Here is a 22,354-nt window from a genome sequence, read left to right as displayed (position 1 = left end):
ATAAGAGAATGACAAAAATGAAATAAAATTCAAGTGTTAAAATGATAGGCCTGATCACTTCTCAGACAAAATGACAGGCTGAGACTGCTTCCAGTAGCGAGGAACTGACTTCAGCATATGCTTCTCTTAATCACTATGAAATGTTAGTTTAAAACAGCGTTATCTATCACAAAAATAACGCTGATGTTTAATTTTGAAAGGTAATATTCACATGCTGTATCCAAGCTATACAAAATTCCATGTATTATGAGAAGTATGAACAATAAATGTCACTAATTTTTAAATCATTTCATGTCTTTAAATCTTGAAGACAATTTTGTTTTACCTACAAAATCCTGTCAATAAGCAACATGTTTATGAGGAATCTCTCTGCCAGAGTGTCAGAACAGAAGAGACTTACCTAATTCATAGAAGCTTGAGATCACAATCTATATTCCAATAGGCTTTTATTATGCTTTTCAAAACCATTGCAAAAAACAACACTGAAGATAGCATCCGCTCAAAGGAGGTTCATATCAAAGAGTACTACAAATTGATTTGAGATACCTTATATATAGAAAAGAGAGTTGCAGAATACAAATGAAATGACAGTGCATGAAAAATCAGAAAATGTTTTGAAGAAAATAATCTTGTTTTCAAGACATGAAGAAAACTTTGCTGAGGATGTGCATATATCTTAAATGCAATGCCTTCATTTGCACTGACTATTGCTACCTACAAATTCTGTATTYCATAGAACTCCAAGGGAGATGTTTTCAGAAGGGCTCAGAACAGAAGACACTATTCCCCTGTGGTCACTGCTATTAACTTCAGTGGAATCACGAGCAAGTCTGTCACTGGGCATCTGCAATGTGTATGAAGTGCTGTAAAAATACTAAGTGTAAAAATACTTACTAATCATTGACAACTGTCATTATCTAAGATAGTTTTTAACAATTTCAGTTGATCAACGGAAAAAAAAAAGGGGCAAAAAAAGGAAAACCAGTGCAAGAAGTAAAACATTAAGGGGTAGAGCTGCCCATTCTTAAACAATTTTCATTCCTTAAGATCACTATACCCACTGAATTTGACTGCCAAAAAAAAAAAAAAGTCTAAAAGTCTTAACAGTGTTACAGTCATTATTTCTAAACCAAATTCTCCAARCAAATCAGAAAAAACAAGATAATTCAGACTGAAAAATCACTACAGATGTATCTGTTTACTTTTTTTTACATACATATCAAAAGAAAATCCTCTGAAGCAGGAACACTAAAGCAATTAGAAACCTATACATCAGTAAGTACTTCAGAGGGAACTAAAGCAGCCCAGAACTATTCAGTTTAATCACCAAAGCACAACACTGCTGTTGTGCTCTATTCCCTTCGATGACTGACACACTGGATATACCGCTTGATCTTGTCTTTTAGACACACACACACACACACACACACACACAGAGAAGCCTGGGGAAAAAAGGAAAGAGAATACACCACTATTGCCATCAATGTCCACGTTCATACCAAGCCATACTTACCAAAGCATCACTATCTAGCAAAAGTATATTACAAAAACTGAACTTAAAATATTTTGTTATGGACTTCTAAACCTTTGTCTATGATGAACTACTTAAAAGCTAATCTCAATGCTATACAATGCGGATGAGATTGGCAGACTGGCTCAGAGGAAAACCTCCTCAGTATAAAAAAAGAGAGACTAAGTAACAGGGCTATCTTGATGAGAAAACTGTTAGAACTTACTTTGCCTTTGATCCTGTATAGTCTGTATTTGTTAACCTCAAGGACAGTGCTGAGGTGCTTGTCTTTTTAAGGAAACTTCTTGTCAGTGTGGTTTGAAGAATAATACCTTCAGGGCACACTCGCCCCTTGCTACTCCAGTGCTGAAAGGTTTAATTAAATCTACTACCATTTTTTATGGAGTTTGCAACTGGTTTCTTGTTTTCATTTAGAGTAACATCTTCAGGCTATGGCTAAGGGCACCACCCCCATAGCATATGACAGTTTCAATTTTCTCTTAAACAAAAACAGCATAAATTGCTGCTTAGGGTCTGATCCTTCAACCCAGACCTCATATTGCTTCAATACAAGGCCAAGATCATAAAAAATAGCTTTTATTTAATCTAGCAATGACAGCCTGGCCTACTTCATCTCACTGCAATTCCTCTACTGCAGTTCTGTGGTAATGAAGCAGACTTATAAGCCTGTAATTGCTTTGGATTTTCAAAACAGAGAATTTTGAATGATCAAAGAACATTAAAAACTAACCTGACACAAACTTCCAAGGAGAAGAATCTGTGACTCAAGGAATATTTGGGATAGATTCTGTTTTTAATATACATACGTAACTACCATTAACATTAATGTGCGTCATGCCCATCAAAGACAGATGAGGAACTTAAGTTTGCTTTTTCAATGTTATGTCATTCTACAGCTGACTTAGCAGCAGCAGATAAAACAATCCAAGAGAATAACTTTAAAAATGCAATGACATTAATGAAAGGTCAACTAGGAGTCATTCTGAAATGCTAGCATGTTTGAAATCTTGCTGTAATTCCATCAGCTGTGGACACACTGAGACCCCTAGGATTAAACAGGGACCGACAAATTTAGCTTACATGAGTTTTTTTCACACTCCACAATTGGTAAATGGAATTTCAAATTGTGCAAAGAGAAAAGTACGTATGTGCAGCTGACATGATTAAATGTCACCAGCAATGCAAACATTATTCTGAACTAAGAAGGCATCCTATGTTTTGCAATGAACCTTTCAACATCCCAGTAGCATATTTGTGACCACCTACAACCAAAATAACCTAGTGTATCCAGAGTCAAAACATTCGCACATCTTTTGATCTGACAGGAAGACTTAACAAATCGATTTACTGAAGAACACCTTCCTCCTGTGAGGCTGCTATAACAAACACAGGAGCACAGAAAGTAATGCTAAATAACTTCCTTGTTGATATGATGAAATCAAACAAGTTTTCACAATGCACTGAAAAATAAAAGCAGCATCTAAGTCCTAAATATCACTGTAACTGCTTCATCAGTGTTCCAAAATAACTTATAGGTTACAGGTTAATATTATAGGTTAATATAGGTAGTGATTAATGTTATGGGAATATAGAAAGAGATATAATACTGCACCTTTTCCAAACAGCCTAAATGAAATGGAAATGAAATCACTTTGAAGTTTCCTAGTACTATGGAACACTATTAACAGAGTTATAGCTTTCTTTACCATTTGATATATGCTGAAGTAATTTTAGATCACCAAGCTACCTCACAGGCATGCTACCAAGCAGATAAATTTAATATCTCTTGAATTCAGTAGTGTCGTATTTGTAACTAATAAAATCACAGTATTTTCAATTGATAACTAGTTTTAACAGGATAAACAATCTATTGATACTTAATGCAGCTACAAGACTGATTTTATTGACATGAGCAACTCAGAAGTCCTCACTGGAAGTATTTCACTAACTGCTTTCTGGCCTCATTAAAAATCTGTTAAATTAAGAGCTCTCCTTGGAATAATTTCCCATAGAAAAGATTTTAAGCTCCGTTCTTGAGAACTCCATCAGCTCTCATCAGATATCAATATGAAATCAAGAGTTCTCTCTAATACTGAATGCTTTATGACCTTCACAGAAAGCAGCTGGTTTAACTTACTAAGAAATCCAGGAAAGAATTTACTATTCCCAGCAGCCCAGTCATGGCTGGCTAAAGGGACTACCATCATCAAAGGACCAGGGGTTTTCAACATAGAAGATTCCCAGTAGACAAACGCAAGGAAAAGAGTAAAGCGTGGAAAAGCTATCAGCAAAACAGAACAGTAAATCCACRGCATAAGATGTAATGATAAGGTTTTGCACACCTTTTCTGAAGTCTAAGTAGATCTGATTTCAATAAATACTGAATTGAATGTTTCCTAAATACCTGTGGCTGCAAAACTGAAACTAAAATAGGTCCATATTTTCCTAGCAGATTCTTCTTTTTTCAACATGAACCACAGTTTGCGAGAGGTACGAGGATTTTACTTTCCTGTAGTTCTCACTGTGCTGCTGGGCACATCCAGAGTGCACACACACATGGCATACATACATGTATTTCTCTAGAGGAAATTCTGGACAGAAACATGATAACCTTAGCCAAATTGGCCTTCCAGTAGAGGTTTGCAAGCTGTAGCTCRGAAAAAGCTAATGCATTTTACACCTTAATGTGAAAATTCTGAATAAAGGTAGTTTTGCCCTATGTCCACAATATAAGACATAGGGTTTATACCCTATGTGAAACAGGTCRGTTATGTGACATGTGCGTGCCTCATTGAAAATATAAGGCCTACATTTATCATGTTCCTATTTTGTGTGCAAATATTTAGCCAATATTCAGGTGTTTTATCACCGTTTCAATTAAGATTGATACTACCTTCAATTAAGAATTATTTTAATGCAGCCCTATTTATTCAGGAGGATTGAGAGTAACACCCCAGGCAGAAAGAGTTCTTTTACTTGCAGACTGAAGCCCTTTCTAGACTGCTCTTCCCCCAAAAGCTGTTCTCCAAGCTTTTACTCACAGATTCTGTAACTGCATCTGGATCTGCATCTTTCACCCCCTCTTACCTGTGCAGTCATACAGAGCTCATGACTCCACACTCTCACCAGCACCTGCTCCCTCTGGGTCCCCTAGCCTGCCAGGCCACACGTTCACTGCCCACTCAATCATCTTCCAGTTCTGTGTGGTGCCTTATTTTATTTTTCAAAAGATGAAAATTGCTTTTTGTACGTATCCTGAAATAAAAAGGAACCATAAAATCCACCAGCTTAGGAAGGTTTAATATAACTCGGTGCAATGCATTCTGCTCCGCCTTTGCACAAGCACGGGGTGCTGGGGCTGCAAACAAGGCCGCACATGTTTAGCAGCATTTGTGCAGTGCGCAGGCCTTTGAAATTCAGCACAGGATGCGCAGCATCTGTTAGAAGCCATTATAAAAACTGGCAACTCTACAAGTCCAGGATTTGCTTTTTAAGTAGAAGTAATTTAACTATTCAATAAATAAGAATTCAGTAAGTGATTTTCTAATGCTCTCAGACCAAACAAGAAAGCAACAGACTCGAACAYGTGCCAACCCCAGGTTTGGTCAGCCTTCCTGTGACCAATCCCACTGAGCGCAGGAGGCAGGATTTTGCCCTTCATTAACCTTCTGAACAAACTATTTTAACTGCACAATTCTTTGCAGCTCTAAATTCTATTACCCTCTGGCTTTGGCTCTCTGGCCTCCTTGATATAAAAAAGTACCCCCATTTTGTCTACTTACTTTCCAATTGCTGCCTGTACCGCACATAAAACAAACATCTTTCCACTCTCTTTACGCAGCCTGCTGCACCCTTTCCCTAGGAGGCCACCATCCTCTGCAGATGTCTCCTGCAACCAGTCCCCACCGGTAAATGCTGCATCAACACCATACTTAAACCTATCCTCCCTTTTCTCTCATTTTAAAATAGTTTCCTTCTTTCAGTCCTCCTGTCTGTGCTGACAGCCACCTTCCCCACACTTGGGCACAACTCCTCCGTCACCCGAGTCGCACCATGCCTGGACCCGCAGTGATGAAACCTAGCGAATTCACTCGTACTGGCATACGCCACAGGGTGCAGTCTGACACAGTAATTAATCCTTTCCACCCTCAAAGGCCTGTTGTGTGGATTAACAAGCTAAATTTTATAAAACGTCCAGAATGTTCAAAGGGCTATGTAAGTGCTAAGGATTTTTATTAGAGACTAAAGTGTTTTGAAGCATTCTCTAGTCATGTGATGCAGAAAGAAAGCAGCAAATAAACCCACTCTTATTATGCCTATGCCCCAGAAATAAGCATCACTTCTTCTGGAGAACTAAGCAGCTACATTTTCTGGTTTATCCATCTGCACACTCTGTACCCATCAACGTAGTTTGACTATCTGAATCTAACATGCTCTGACTTGAAACATCCTGGTCTTCACAGAAGCCGTGCATTAACAATTCACATTCAGCTGCAACTTGAGTCATAACAATTGGTCCTGACTAATCAGTACATTTATTTTTTCTAAAATTAATCATTTTAATAAGCATGAAACATTACTCAGACACACCATGTCCTTTTAGTGCATTTCTAAATACATTTCTTGTTTAGCTACTGTTTAAACCTTTGGTTGTAATAACATTTCTCACTGACATCTTCTTTTGCCACTGGAGAAAAGAGGATGTTCGGAGGACATACTGGGGGTTGGAAGCTCAAAGCTGGGAATAATTCTGGGGTRACACAGAAATGGTTGCAGCTTACCATCTCTGCCTTAATTTTTTCTTTTATAAAAATGAGAATAGTTATACTGGCAATACAGGAGAGACTTTGGTGAATATTTGTAAGTGTTTGGAAAACCTGAAGCCTTCTGTAAAGGCAAATATTATTATGCAATGTACGTTACCCGGCACAGCGTTCCCTTACGCTGCAGCACATGGAGGCATGCAAATTTGGAAGCATGCAAAATTTATCGGGTTAATCTTTGTATAGCAAAAACAAATCATCTTAGGAAGAATGTTACCACGAAATCCRTTCAACTGCAATCCTATTAATCACTTAGTCTACTCTCACACTTACTTTATCAAGGTGACGTGATCAAATAATTAGATACTGGATGAGGACTTYAAAGACAGAGGCCATGCTTTTGCCACTGCCTACCTTGGGGAACTTGAAAAAGGTGCTTTCCCCCTCTGCATAGCTGTTTCAATGTATAAAATGGAAATAACGATACTGATCTCCTTTGTGAAGAACTCTAAGAAAATGTCACAAAGATGAAGTAAGTATTATAACCGAATTCTCTTGAGTGGGTTCAGTTACAAACTCAGCCACTCCAAAACATCTCACATTTTTAAGCATCCTATGGTTCTGTTCAACATCAGCTCAGCATAAACACTCTCAAATATTCTCAAAATCAGCAGATGTACCTTTTTAAAATGAACAAATCCTACCACTTGCCATTTTAATTGTGTCCAGGAAACACAGCTCTTGACTGTAAAAATGCCAAAAGGTGAAAAGATAATGAATTGACTGTAACGTCTCTCGACACATACAAATGGAGGAAACTGAGGTCAGCACATGCTGCAAAACCATGACAGATTAACTCGAGAGAAGCACAAAGATGAGCCAGCACTAACAAACTGATTTATCTAGGGATTAGCCAGAGGTCATTCCTGCAATAGTCTACTAGAGCTTATTGCTTAGCTACCAACAAGACACCTCGCATGAACTCTAGCTTTCCATTAYGATCAGGCTTAACCCTCCGGCTGCCTAAAAATAATCACTGCTTAAACAAGCAAGATCTTGATGTTATGTCAACTTGATTGCCATATCTGCTCTCTTATACTTATAACATCATTAAAAAGGCAGATCCAAAGTAGGATGGTTTCTTCTTATTCTCAAAATCATCTGCTTTCTCCAGAAAGGATGATTTCCCTTTCCATTCTAATTTTAACAACATAGCCCCCCAAAAACCACCTCTTTCCAAGATAAGTACTTCATTTCAAAAGCCATATGTCAAAGAATGCTGTTATATATTTGCACAGTGCCCACCACAGTAGGCTCTTATTCCATAACTAGATAGAGATTCATGACAAGTAGTTAATCATCCCTCTCTCAACTTTTGGCAGAAGAGAACAGCATATTCATTTATGAAATGCTGGGAGGCAAAGTAGCAGCTGATCAAATGTGCATTTTTACACAAGGACATCATCTTGGGATGCCTGGGATGACTGCAGACTGTCAGTCAAGGTGCTTTCAAAACACCTACTCAACACTTCACCAACTTTTTTTTTTAAAAAAAAAGAAAGGAAAGTGATGTAAAAAAATCTTTTTTTTAAAAAAAAAAAGAAAGGAAAGTGATGTAAAAAATCTTTTTTTTTTTTTTTTAAACAGTTGAGAGCCACAAGACACATGCCACAAATCTGACAAAACAGGGAGGCAGTATCTGCTTATTAAAAATAATTTAATGAAAAGGATGCACACTAACATTGAATGAATCATCGTGCTTTGTCCAAGCAGAAAAAGCAAGATTTTGGATACTGATTCAATAGTGTTGCTTTCCAATCTGGAATTTGCTGAGTTTTATAAGGGCTCCATCATTATGTAATCTGTTTCCAGATATTATTTTCAACTTGTGTTTTGCCTGACAACTTTACTTATTAGTAAGAAGGCAACGGTCAAATTAGTTTACTAAGTTGAAAAGCATTGGCCTGCTGTACCTGTCATCGACCACAATAAAAATGGAAAAAACAGACCTAAGTGTTGATAAAAATACAGATTATCTTAATTATCTCAATAGATTCTTACTACACAGCAAAAGTGATCCCATGTATATGTTAGAACTTTATTCTCTAATAATGTTGGGAAATTGATAATCATAAGTCTCACATATAAACGCAATCCTCCTTAACAATTTTCAGAGTATAATCATCAATATTTCCTCTTATCGCAAACTATACAGTTAAAAATAGAGTTTCTACTGATCATTACAAAGAAAGGAAGGCAGTACAAGCTGATGGTTATGATTCCTACTGAAGCTGTAATACTTCTGAAAGAAAACAAAAATCTGCCAACTGATGCTATGTGTCTGTTTTCATAGTTACCACARAGAGGTAACTGTGAAGCCTAACTTTTTTTGTTGTTAACAATTTGCAAATGCTGACTTTTAATAGCAGTTTGCATTGCAGTTTGAAAAGTTCAATACACAAAAACACCAAAATCATAACATTGTTGTTTATATATCTGAGGTTAAAAAAACAAAATCAAAAAACCTAGTGCTTCAATAATAATTTATTTCCTTTTAAAGTGCTCATCTTCCTTAAATGTTGTCCCAAACCTGTTMAAGTCTGCTCAAATGAACTAAGTTATATATGAAAGATACATACACACATCCACACCCTGGCTACATACAATCCAAAATGAATGAACAGAAACTGAAATACAAGGCTCATGGACAAAGGCAAGTCCACTGTGTCTCATATAAACTTAATAATATACACTCAAACAGGTTGCCCAGAGAGGCTGYGGAGTCTCCTTCTCTGGAGATACTCAAAGCCCGCCTGGATGCAACCCTGTCTAACATGCTCTAGGTGACCCTGCTTGAGCAGGGAGGTTGGACTAGATGATCTCCAGAGGTCCCTGGCAACCTTGCCCATTCTGTGATTCTGTTTGGCTAAGTCTTACAGAAGAGTAAGAACTATTCACATGGAGTCTTAAGAACAGTCTCAAATAATCCACAGTGCTATCCCATTATATTTTAACGTAACTGCTCAGGGACCGGGCTCTGGTGGACCCTGAGAAATATTTTGTTCACGTATTTCCCACCACCTTTCAGAGGGTGGGATCTGCTCACTAGTGAGAATGCAGAATGACTTCAGCTCCTCGAAATCTGGCAGATTATGTATCTGTGAGAAGATAGGGACATCTGAATTGAGGTCCCAGCCCTTCCCAAAAACATAATTGTGTTAAAATTGTTTTTACAGAGCCACAGCAGCCCTCAAAATACTAGGCATGAAACGTTAAAGGCAGAAGGGGAGCTCTGTACTCTTTCTCTTCTTTCAGGCCCTCAGAGAAGAGCCCATCAGAGAGATCCTGCTTCCTTCTGTGGCGTCACACCAGCCGATCAATCATCTCCCTGCTTGGATGGGAAAAAGAGATAGGCACCTGAAATCTTTCTACATGCAGTCTGGGCAATCATGCCACCCATCCCAGTGAAATTACCTCTAAGTATAAGGATTTGGGATATAATCCTAAGTCTAATACAATTTTAATGTGATAAGTAGTWCATTGCTTATTTTCACTTATTTTGAGCAAAGCAAAGGAAAGGTGGGAGAAATGAAGCTGCTAGTCTGTGCAGAGAAACTATAGAGGAGAGAGAGAGAGAGGATGGGAGAGAGAGAGGAAAAAGGCACAAAGCTATAGATGAGAGACGGAGACAGAGAGAAAAGACCAACACGAGAGTAGCCCTAAAGAGTTGATGTGCACATTTTCTTGAGCTGAAAAAGACAATAAGCTACTGAGCAAATAACAACCCAYTATTTGATTGTCAATTGTCAGCAAAGAAGAGCTATATTCCTTTTGCTAATCCTSCACTGAAAACTGTCAACAGACTCCTGTGGAAAATACGAAGTAACAGAATCCTAAATGTGCACAACAGTCCACAGGTCATAAATACCCCCAAACTGGGCTCTCTTTAYGCAGCAGGATTCATGTGCAAAAGGTATCTTTATTTTTTTATACTAGCATGATGTCAAGCAGTTGTTGAACGTCACTCTTCCTTCAGAAGCCAGACGTGAACTCTGTGCTTGAGCTAATTCTAACAGTCAGAATTTCCRCACTGGAGGTTCCGAAGACACGATAGAAATACATAAAATTTACAGTTACCAGTTCTCCCGACTGCTGTCATGGAGCACTGGCTAAAGATGACCAGAGAAATCATTTAGTTATGACTAAACACCAGAAAGGAGTTTCTCAGCTACAGCAGGGACAGTAATGAAGCTGATAAGAACAAATTCTAAATCATTATAATACAGAATACCAAGAAGACATAAAGAGTAAGTACTTACAGGTGCCCACTAAAGCTTTATGGATAGCAACATCATGACTAATTATTCCAGTGATCACTTAAACATGGAGTTAGGAAAGATTAGAGACAATAGAAAAATAAATCTACTAATACGCCTATACTTGATGAGATTATTGCTATAACTACTTTCTGAATATTTAATGCAATTATCAAAGCTGCAATGAAATAGTCTCAGATGTAATCTGATTTTCCTTTTTAAATAACCAACTACTGAACTGTAAATCTGCACATCTTCTTTTAATTTTACAGTTCAGGAGTAAAAGGTGACTCATCCAGAACACAGAAAGTATCACTGATGTTAAAGGGAAGAAAAGCCATCTAAGGAATTGGGAACAGGATCAGAAGATATAATTCAATAAACAGAACCAGTAAGCCTGAACGCCAGAAAAAAATTCTTAAGAAAAATATCCACAAAATTAGAGACAGAGAGAAAAGAAAATAAGCATTAGGAATGTAAATGAACAAYGAAATTGTTACTTCAGTGTTGAAGAACTGTGTTAGTTTTCATTGTGYGCTCAGATTTCATTCTGTACATATGAAAATACTGTCATCTATTCATAAAAGAGTAACAAATTGTTTATAACACATAATTTATTAAGGCTAAGGATTATTAAAGATCATTTCTAAGCTTCCTTAATTTCTCATCATTTGTTTTACAAATAAGAGTAGTAGAAGTTTCTTTTTAACTATTCAGGAAAGTAGAATTGCTGGAAGAAGCACCTAGAGTTGAARAGGAGGTAGTTAACGCAAAAAGGAAAAAACATAGCAGAAAGTCTAGTCAAAATCACAGCCCTCCAAGTGCTCCTCTGCTGTCACAGGGAGCAAACAGGAGCAAATGCAGATTGTGGCCGACAGCTAGCTCCCATGCACACGTTTCAGCTAGCAAGTGAACAGAACACAGGCAATCCAGCACTGGGAAACTTCAACCCAGGCAAGAGGTCAGCCTATTTCAAACAGCAGTCAAAACAACCCGTGCCAGGAGATCCTCCTCCTGCCTCCTACTTATGCTGGTTAATACTAAGCACAAAGTTTCTGGGAACCTGAATTACATTCCTCACCAACCCAGAATAGCAGGTCGCTGTGCCTCAGGTGTAAAAGTGGGCCAATAAATTCTTATTTCATAGAGTAGTTAGAAGGACTTGATTAATAGTATCCATAAAACAACAGTGATCTAAACTAAAGAAGCCACAATGCACTGTCATGATATACTGTTTTACCTTTATAGTCTCATACTAAACTTTGTCTTTTACTTAGCAGAAGGCAACTAAARGAAAGACTCAACATCTACTATACAATATGCAGGTGTAGAGTATTTTTGAAACAGTGGCTGTTCTGCAACTACCCTAAATCAAGAAATATTGCATTGTTATTTTGAAATGATCTACTATGTGGGTATGGGGCATTTTATTCATTTATTTTACTCTCATATGAATTCTTAAATGAACAGATAGCTAATTTCAAAGATGAATACTTTATTATTTTCAAACCATCTTCCTTTTGCCYCCCTCTCCTGCAGTACAGCTGCAGGCCACCACAATTAATTCAGAGATCAGTCTTTTCCCTGACTCACTTGACATGGGGTGTACTGCTACCAAGGAAAACTGTATCAGCAACTTCCAGCTAAACAGTGAGGACACTAGGAACCATTTTGTTAACCAAAGACCAATCCCAATGACCAAACCTGAAGACTAATCCCAAAAAGAAAATGTTTCAGAAGTCTCTGACTGGCATGCTCTTGGAGTGAAGGGGAAGAACAGGTTCTAATAACCACTTTCCCTGGGTGATGAGTTCATTTTTATGCAATGTTAAAAAACCAAATATTTCCTGTGCAGTCCTTGCAGTGTCCTCAGAGAACTGTAATCATGGRTATCTGTTCTGTCTTCAAGCACTCTCTAGGCAATCAGTTCTTTCTTCTCTCATAATTCTAGTCARTAACAGTCAAGGGCAAATCACATTGCTCTTTCTTTACTGATATGAGTAGGAGACTGTAACAGTAAGAACATTCACAAGCTATGTAATTGTTTTCTTTTGTCAGCATCTAACATAAATATGACATAGTTAAGAAACTCATATTTTTCTCTTTAAAAAGTCATTGATGGTTAGGAAGTATGTCCATATTTTACCAATCAAATTAAAAATACATAATCCTATCTCTATAGGATTGGACTAATTTTAGACTTAAATTTTGAAGAATAAATGAGGTCTTTTCTGTTACCTGTCGGTAGACATAGTCTTTACGGTGTTCATTATGTTATAGTGTTTGCTACTTTGAGGCTGCTTATCCTCTTGTGAAATTTACTGATACACTGGATAAGACAGATACGGAAAAATATTTCAAAAGTTATAAATAAAAGTCAGCTGGTCGGAAATTTTTCATCTTGTTCTTTTTAGAAAAACAATGAATTCAAGCCTCACGCGTCCTACAAACCTGGCCATCTGYTTATACGCTTCTTCAGCCACTGCAAAGATATGCGGATCCATATCCCCCATATTTTGGCCACTGTAGGCATTGATGATATCTTCGCCATAGATAGGCAGTTGTTCATAAGGATTTATGGCCACTAAGACAATACCTACAAAGCAAATGAAACAAAGGATGTTATTAACACTTGTCTTAAAACAAAACAAAAATGGTTTTAACAACAACTATCTTTTGCTCTTTCTAAAAACACTAACTGTAGTAGAATATGGACCTGACATTGACTTCAACAGATACTTAGCCTGACCTCAGAAATGCATACAAAAAGTGTAAGAAGAGTTTACTTGTACCTTATTATAGGAAACAAACCAGGGACAACTTTTTACTTCATCTCTTCCTCTCTCTTTTCTCAAGCTGGCAGGCACGAAAAAATATAACCGGATTTAGAGTGCATCTGCTTGAAACACAGCCAGCTCAGTGCAGTAAACTGATAAATGGGCACTGTGTTTCCCCATATTCTACTTTATGGCTACTTGGATTTGAAAATTGTAACTACCAYAAGATTTTGCTGACTGTCAGTTTGATTAAGTATGTTAACCATGCTGTGGCCAGGACTAACATTTTCACTATACCTTTTCATTACAAATCATCATATGATCATGGTTTAGAATTTAGATTCAAAGGTAACTCTGGAGATCACGTAGTCCAACATCCTGCTCAAAGGAGGGCTGAACAGTGACCTCTTACAAGGGACCAAAAAATAAATGTAGACATCTTTCACAGGACTGACACAGAGGTACATAGCCATATAAACTAATGAAGTATTTACACTTCCAAAAGGCATCGTAAAACCCTCATCTCCCATCTTCCAAATTTTCCATCCCAATTTAATACATATCTGCCTTTCTTTACAGCACTCCTCACTACAACATTTCCAAACTTATTGCATCCTTCTGCCCTCCCCACACAGACTCCCTCAAGTTCCCTCCTGTTTCACAGGAAGACATAGCCTTACTCAGCACATCTTTCCTATCCGCAAAGTCAGATTTCAGAWGCTTTTCGTCCAACTTTCTTTTACGTGAGAAAAGAGGATTGCTCTGCCACTGGAGGGTTTGAACAAAGGCAACTAATAGCCTGCTCTTCTGCTGCATTTGCGATGGGTAGGGAACACTTATTTGCTCCCTGTAGAGGTGAAAACATTGACCACTGCCACATGAGCCCCAGCTGTGTCAGGCAACCTGTGCTCTCTTGACATGGCAAATCCTCCTTGCTTTGACAATGTGATTTTTTTGGGGGGGGGGGCAGGGGGAAATCAATTTTAACTGTGGCCATCAAATAAATTGATTTTCTTCTTACATATATATTTCAGCATCTGAAAGTGACAGCATAGGTGCAAGGGGCTGTATGACGACTGCAGCAAGCATAGTAAAAACACTTCTCGAACTAACCAGTCACTGATRAACTCGCACTGAAAACATTTCCATAGCCCTCAATACATTTCCTCAAATTCACCACCCACAYACACGCTTCCTGAGTGCAGCTGGTCTGCGCAGATTCCAGTGTTTTCATTTATATTTAGGAAATTTTCCATGCAAAAGCAGAGAAGGAAGTGAAAGCACCTATAATGTGGCTCTGCTGCTGTGAATATCGTCCCAGTTTTAAATCCCATCATGCATTTATAAATGAAGCAAACATGATAGCAAAAACATTAAACAACAGAATACCTTTCAAGAAAAGATCTGAGAGACACTGATCTATTTCCACAAATGTATTGCAAGTTACATGTCTAGACACACCTATCTAGCTAGACTCAGTGTTTTTCCATCAGCCATGACTTCACTGAAATGACTCAGGGATGCAAGTCAAAAGTGTCTGTAAAAAATTATGCCAAGTTCAAATGCTTTAATGATGAGCCAAAAAATAAAGCAGGCAGGGAGGGGAGGAATAAAGGACCTCAGTACTAGCAAAGTTATGGAACRGTTTGAGTTTCAGTTTTGAACATCTGTACTTTGAAATTATGAGTAAGTATATATAAAGGTAAAGTTTTCTTCAAAGAACATTCCAGTGACCATCAGATGCACTGAAAAATAAGCAATCTGGGATTTTCGAGACAGTCAGCAGTGGGTTAGACTGGGGCAGCTGAACCAACACTTTCCCATGCCTGCTTGGGAAAGGTTGCGCACCTTTGACCGGGCCCACGGTGCGCAGACCTGCTCCTGCACAGCGGCAAGTTGCATCCCAGCACAGCACAGGTAACCACCGCCAGCGCTGCAGAGAACAGAGCAGCCAGCCTGGGAGAGTCACCAAACCAGTCATCCCAGGCTGATCTGCCACAAATTCATGCTAATACCCTCAATTAGACTGAAGTACAAAGATGGAACAGCAGATGTGAAGGATGAGGACTGGGTGCAATAATAAAACTAGGTGGGATAATGAAATTAGTCTGGATTGCCAGAGGGGATACAAACTAGGACGAATGCACACTGGCAATACTTTCCAGAGGACAGCGCCAGGACATGTCCACAGCATGGTCCCCTGTTCTGTAAAACCAAATGGACCCATGCAAACCGCAATACAGCTACAGCACAACTAGTTCTACAGTGAAAAACCTGGGGACAAACCCAGGTCTCACTAACACTTCAGAGTGGCACAGGAAGCTCAGCTGCTTACTTGTTTTTGGGGCAGCAATGCACGTATGTTCATCTCACTGCAAGCTTTCACCGTCTCTTGGAGATGGCAGGTATAATCCAGGGATCTAAGACACCTTCACAAATTGGCACCAGACCCCTTGTACCTTCCTCCCGCTGCTGCGAAGGACAGCAGAGCATAGCCCTATGTAATAGAGAAGATGGTATCCCAAGGCTCCTGTGCTGCTACCAATAGGAATTAAGGGAAATTACCTGGCATGAAAAAAACACTGAGAAGCACCTTTGGATCCTGAGGGTCCTTGGGGATTTGCCAGTATATAGAAATACACAGAAGAAATGCTTACTCTCTTATTTCTCTTCAACATACTTCAGTAGCATAGRCACCCACATCTCCTCGGGGATAGGCCCCTCTGAGCGCTGAACAAGAACCATGTTCCAATTCCTAATTCCATCAATAAAGTACCATTGCTAAACAAAATGAAAATTTTATCTGTTCTTAATCCAAGGCATTTTAATGGCTTCACAAGAGAAGAAATTAAAAGGCTTACATTCTGGTGTTTGCTTAAAGGATSTGGATCAAAGCAGCATTTTCTATACCAGATATCCCAAGGGAGWTGTGACTGCACACACCTTATACAGAGCAGTGCTGAGAAGCTGGACTGATTAGCTCCATCAGAGCTCTGTGCTTATTCAGTGGTACTTTCTGTACCACCTGAGTGTTTTCAGTGCCTCTGTGCAGCATAGCTTATTACCAAAGCAAGCACACCACAACCCATCAGAGAAAAGTGTGCCTTCGCCACTGATCACTATGATGCACACACTCTCTTAAAGCCTCTGAGTCTGGCGAGTCTAATCAAAGAGACATTAAAAGTGCAAAATTTCAGACAATTCCCTTGTGCTTTTGGCTGTTTTGGCAMGCATAATTCCTTAAACTGCAAATAAGCAGCCCCATGACAAGTGTCCAGCATATTAAATCACTTAACTTCAGTAGCGATTTTTAAAATCAACAAGCAAATAATTATYATCCAGAAATATCCAAAAGATATAAATTAGGAATTATATGTTTTCTATGGTACATTTAAATCAATCTATCTCACAGGGACATAATTCAGAATAATTTATATTAAATTTTTATTCCTACTAAATGACATTGGATTTTTTATAAGAAATATCATGGCCCTTCTCAAATTAGATTCATGTGTGKTTTTATTTTACAGAATTACATTAAACTGAACTCCTTAGTTACTCTTTTGGCTATTCTTATGTACACCCGAAATAAGAAGCACCAATTCTTTCATCATGAAGATCCTGAAGAATCTGCAGACAAGCTGAATATTAAAATAAATAATTTGTTAATTTAWATTAAAGCTTGCCCTCTTGCATAACAGGTAGTATTTTATACATCTGAACTAAACAGCAATATTCACTGAGTTTTGATTTTAGCCACAATAGTTTTTTCATGTAAACATTCAAATTTTCCTTTGTAACCTTTCAACTTACTTCATTAATTCCTCATTTCACATTCTCAGCAGTAAAATAGAATTGTGAAATCACCCCAGGATTCAGGTGAAAGGCTGAATTGAAATTAGGAAATCAGGAGTTCTTCTGTTTAAGAATTCAGATGACCTCAAAGTGAAATTTTGAAGAATTTAATATTCTTTTGACATATTACTCTACAGRCAGAACAGTTGACTTAATTTCTAAGGCTGTGGACATGCTTCCATCCCCTATTTACTTCTACTGGTTGAGAATAACGTTTCCTATAATTCTCTTGGTGGATGAAAGCTTTTCTTAATCTCCTTCAGGCTAAATCAATTGGGTTAATTTAAATCACCTTCACCAGGTATATGAACTAGCCACTGTTGTCTGAAGTAGATTAAGGCGGCACATACAATTCCATCCACGGGCAGAGCTCTAAGGCAACAAGCTTTGGTGGAGAGGAAGTAACAAACACTTTGGATGAAAACTGATAGTGTGATTTGAAAAATATATGTCCACAGCCAAAGGATTAGGTKCCTAAAAGCCAACATACCACAATTACTTAATTTACTTATAACATAAGGTATATATGCCTATACCCCAAGCTAATATATCCTCACCATAATGTATTCCTCAGTTCAACCATTAGTATTAAACTTCACTCACCTGTGCTTTCACCACCTGGAACTCCAAACTACTTAATCCACACGTTTCTAATAAATCTAGCATGCATTTCTGAGAATTCTCATTTGAGTCTTGTTTGGAAGCAGAGAGGCTTGTCAAACTCAACAGTCCCAGACTCTCTGACAAATCACTGAACTCCAGAAACAGTTAAAGGCCTTCCAGCCATTTGGCTGCATAAAATCAGCCAAACCATCAACAAAAGCACTAGGAAAACCATGAAAACAACAAGTTTTCGAAAACGCAGCAAAACAAAACTAGCAGACAACACATTCCTTTTGAAAACCTCTTAAATGATGCTACACAATCTGCATTTGTAAGCAAATCAAACATAAGGCTGTCTTATGGGATGGTTATCGTTGTACTAACAGACACCATACCACTAATGTCAGTACAGACTGAGAGCCATTTACAAGTTGAGACCATGAGACTCTAGCTACACACATGCCCTTTTACAGAAAGTTCCCCCATCACAAGCTTTGTCAYGGAGGCATTAGGGACAGAAATATAGATGGTATCTAAACTTGTAGAACTGAGAAGAATTCCCTGCTCTGRGATGAAAACATGCACCTTTAGCAACGGCTGCTCAGAAAGCCCKTGGTATCTCCACTCACAGAAATGCTCAAAATCAGACTGGACAAATTCGTGCATAACCTGATCTAGCTAGRCCAGTTCTGAGCAGGGAGCTGGACTAAAGACCTCCAGAGGTTCCTTCTGACCTAAATTACTTTGTGCCTTTAGTCACACTCTGACTGCATGACAGGATGAGACATGACAGGATGAGATGTGGGTGTGAATCACTCTCACGCCTAGGGTGAAGAAGGCTGGCTACAAGCAGAGGGAAGCAAAGTTYGACCAAGTCCCCTGTGGTCTGGACACAGAGAGCAGGACTACGGAGTAGGTGCAGTCTGCTGGGCATCCACAGATTAGGAATCACCAGGCTGAGCAAAGGTGGTGGTGCATTATTAATGCCTGCAGTCTGCTCATCGCTTCATGTTTAACATGCTGGTTGCCCTCACCCTCCATATCCACCACCATAGGTGCAGCTACAACAGCAACCTGGACAGAGAAAAAGCTGATTCTTGGCATGCTCTGTAGGCAGACCAGAACAGGACAGGACATGACAGGGCTTTCAGCAACAAAACACAAAGTCTTACTTCAGATATCTGCAACCATGATCAGCTGATATCTGTCAGGGGCCATCCCGAAACATGATGAGTTCCCCAGCCTCGTGACAATCTAACCTAGATTTTGCAAAGCAGTGCAAAGTGCAATGAAAATATAAGCAGCAAATCTAATAACTAAGTCTAATAACTAAATCTAATATATGATGATATCAGGAAGGCCAGGTATACGCCGGGATGCTATATCAAGAACTGAAACTGTCCTACAAAAGTCTGACTAGAGACAGTCTAAATTGAAAAAGTTAAAATTGTATATTTAGAAAGAAATCTTGAAATATATTTTCTGTTGTTATTACCTGGGCTACAAGGAGTACAGAAAAATAATTTGATTACATGCAACAGGAGAATGTGTCTTTGTTTTAATCCAAAAGTTATYGGAAGGGAATGTTCAATATCTGTTTTCCATCATCATATTTTGTTTTACTTTTACTCAGCTTATGTAAAAAATCCACTAATGAGTTAAATTTTGTTTCTTCTGCACTAGCACAATATCCAAAGTATAGATAAACCAAAGGAATATTTAAAAATCAACAAAGATATTTTATATTGAAAGGTTATATAAAGGTTAACCATGTGTTTTGACTAAACACTAAGATTTTTTTTTAAAAAAAAAAGAAAAAATGCACAAAGAGCCTAGAAGCATGAAATCTAAATTTTAAGCCTAAACTGTCTCACTATGTTTCCTTAAAATAGACCACTCAGCTGCAATTTTTAAACTATGATGAAATGATCAGTAATTTCCTCCCATTTTGGCCAGCTGAAAATATCACAGGCAATTATAGCTTTGCATAACCTCTACTGCTGGTTAAATGGCATTTTTAAAACCAGCATTGTTCATAATTGTGAATGGACAAGCCCTGCCTCACACACTATTGTATATTCGCTCCTATAGTTCTACTGAATGGAAAACAGAAAAAGTAAAATAAATTGGTATCTTCTGTACAGAGATACAGGATCTCAATACAGAGGTAGGTAATCATAGGTGGGAAGTRATAAATCCACCAGAGAAGCTAAGCTCCTACATTTGCACCATGTGAAGCTCTCCTCCAGCTAACACTCAGCTGAGCATGTTGAAGGGACCAACCATCAGCAAGCTAAGATTGCTGAATACCCATTTTATAAATAGACTTCTTTGGGAAGCTAGAGGACATAAAGCAAAGTCACTTTTCTCTGAACTGTAATAATTTCAAGTCTGTTCAATGCAATTGATGACCACAAACACAGGGCCTTTTACAAGAATACCCCAATGTGCCATGTCATTAAGATACTTAAGTTAAAAGCACACATACCAATAATCAACTTTTTTTTCTTGTCATCTATGGCATTCTCTATGAAGATTATACTCTATAGGATAAAAAGACAGTACTTACCACAATAGGTATAAATTAGTTTAGAGTCTATAAATCGAACTTTGAGGTTGTGTAAAACAGCAGGTTCATGGAGATAACTCAGTGCTGTGAGGTCATTTTCACCAACAAGTATGTCAGGATTTCGCAAGGGAGGGAGTTCCTTGGTCTTCGGATCTAGGCAATATTCTAAATCCTGAAAAATAAATGGAAACATATGTTGAAAGAACTCAGTTTTGTAGGCTTTCTCATTCAGCCTCTCTGACTATTCTTCCTCAGTGAAGAATATATTCCTAAGACACAAAAACCACAATACAACGTTTAAGTCAACAAGTGTTTTGACTTAGCACTGCTTTCCCCAAAAACGTCATTAAAATTTTTCCCCAAAGCATTTTCTATATGCAATATAGAAACAAAGGGATATCATCTTATTAAAAACATTACTTAAACAAATCTCTTGCTTTGGCTACCAAAAATTATTTTAAAATAAACTGAAATATGTTATATCATATATATATCTTTCATGTTATTTTCTTCTTGAGCAGAACAAAGTTCAATCAATTTAGTGAGCTTCATATGAAGATATGAGAATGTTGGCAGAACACTAAGAACGCATAAAATGAAAAAATGCCTAAAAATAAATGGAAATTAACGCAGCTATAAAGTTATTTATACTTAGATGTTTTGTTTGCATCTATTCATAGACCTAACAATACTTCCATTTAGCTGATATTTTCTTGTCTCAGAACAGTATGATTCAACTGCCAAACAGCCCTGTTGTACTATATGTAATATCCAAGTGTGCAACATCACCATATATCCTGGAACATGCATGGGGAAAATTAATCTTGTCAGATTATAAAGGTTGTACTCAGCTTGCACTATAAGGGTTGTGACAGATTCAAAGACTGAAATTATTCAAGTAAAATATTTTATTTAGAAAGCATTTCTATATGTAATCTGTTAATTTCTACCTCATTACTATGTATACCACTGCATAAAAGCAGCATCTAAGCGGCTCACTGATAAGAAGTAAAGAATTAAAAAGGAAAAAAAAAGAAAAAAGAGACCTAATACAGTATATCTTCATTTTCCATCTATGAAGATCTAAGTGATCACCATCATTACATACTGAAATTAAAAAATCATTTCAATGGCATAAATAAAAGTTATCATGCCTTCGCCGCAAGGATGTAACTTTTTGATGTAAAGATGTCATCATTTCTTTACATAGTACGCAATATCATTTTCAGAATATTCTTAATCCTTGCTCCTTTTTATTTTTACTAATCTTGTGATGGTTATGCTTGAATTAAAAGTCACAGTTCTTTTTCTGCAACACTATTGTCCTAGCAGCCCACTGGGATATCAAACCAGGGTTACAGCTTTACCAGCATAAACAAAAAAAAGATGATCCAGCTAAACACGAGGAGCAGCAGGATAAAAGCAATAAAGAATAGTACATTTAAAAATCAGATTAAATGGATTTTTGCAAAAAAAACAGAAAATTTTATCACACACAAAAATAGTACTCAAAGTCTGTGGCAAGAATAACTGCACTTACATAAATACAGAGATATTTTGACAACACAGCTTTTTGTGTTAGACAAACCAGGTTTCAGCACGACCAAGAACAATCAGCTTGCAAATAATGTGTTGACCTACCTTGCCCTCTTCAAGTCGAAGCTGGAGAACTTTATCTCCAGGTTTATAATCTTTGAGAAGTTCTGCTGATTTCCAGACCTCCTCTGGATCAGGGATCCAAACCCTGGCATACTGCAATATGAAGACAATAGCAAAAGGTAAGTGACTTTTTGTTGCAATGTAGTTGAATCTTCAATATATATGACACAAAAAACTTTTTTTAAACGTATATTTTTGTAACAGCCAAAACGTTAAGCAAGAGAGAAAAATTTATCAGAATGTCTGTGGTGTATAAGCTGTTCTATTGGTTGATAAAAGCC

General features: G+C 37.8%; 1 protein-coding gene across 1 annotated transcript in view; it reads right to left on the bottom strand.

Annotated features, from left to right (window-relative positions):
• The window catches only part of LOC146596653 (unconventional myosin-Va), an 84,798-nt gene that overhangs the window by 62,243 nt on the left and 201 nt on the right, over positions 1-22,354 (bottom strand). The window contains exons 2-4 of the mRNA XM_085303665.1: positions 22,056-22,224; positions 20,415-20,586; positions 13,062-13,206 (exon numbers count right to left, since the gene is read on the bottom strand). Coding sequence (XP_085159791.1) covers positions 13,062-13,206; positions 20,415-20,586; positions 22,056-22,224 — 486 coding nt within the window. The remainder of the gene's footprint in view (positions 1-13,061; positions 13,207-20,414; positions 20,587-22,055; positions 22,225-22,354) is intronic.

The sequence above is a fragment of the Rhea americana genome, unplaced genomic scaffold (genome assembly GCF_003343005.1).
Source record: "Rhea americana isolate MKP2758 unplaced genomic scaffold, rheAme1 scaffold_2, whole genome shotgun sequence".
Classification (NCBI taxonomy): Eukaryota; Metazoa; Chordata; class Aves; order Rheiformes; family Rheidae; genus Rhea; species Rhea americana.
The sequence above is the reverse complement of the archived record's forward strand: the minus strand, read 5'-3'. Positions and strand labels throughout refer to the sequence as shown.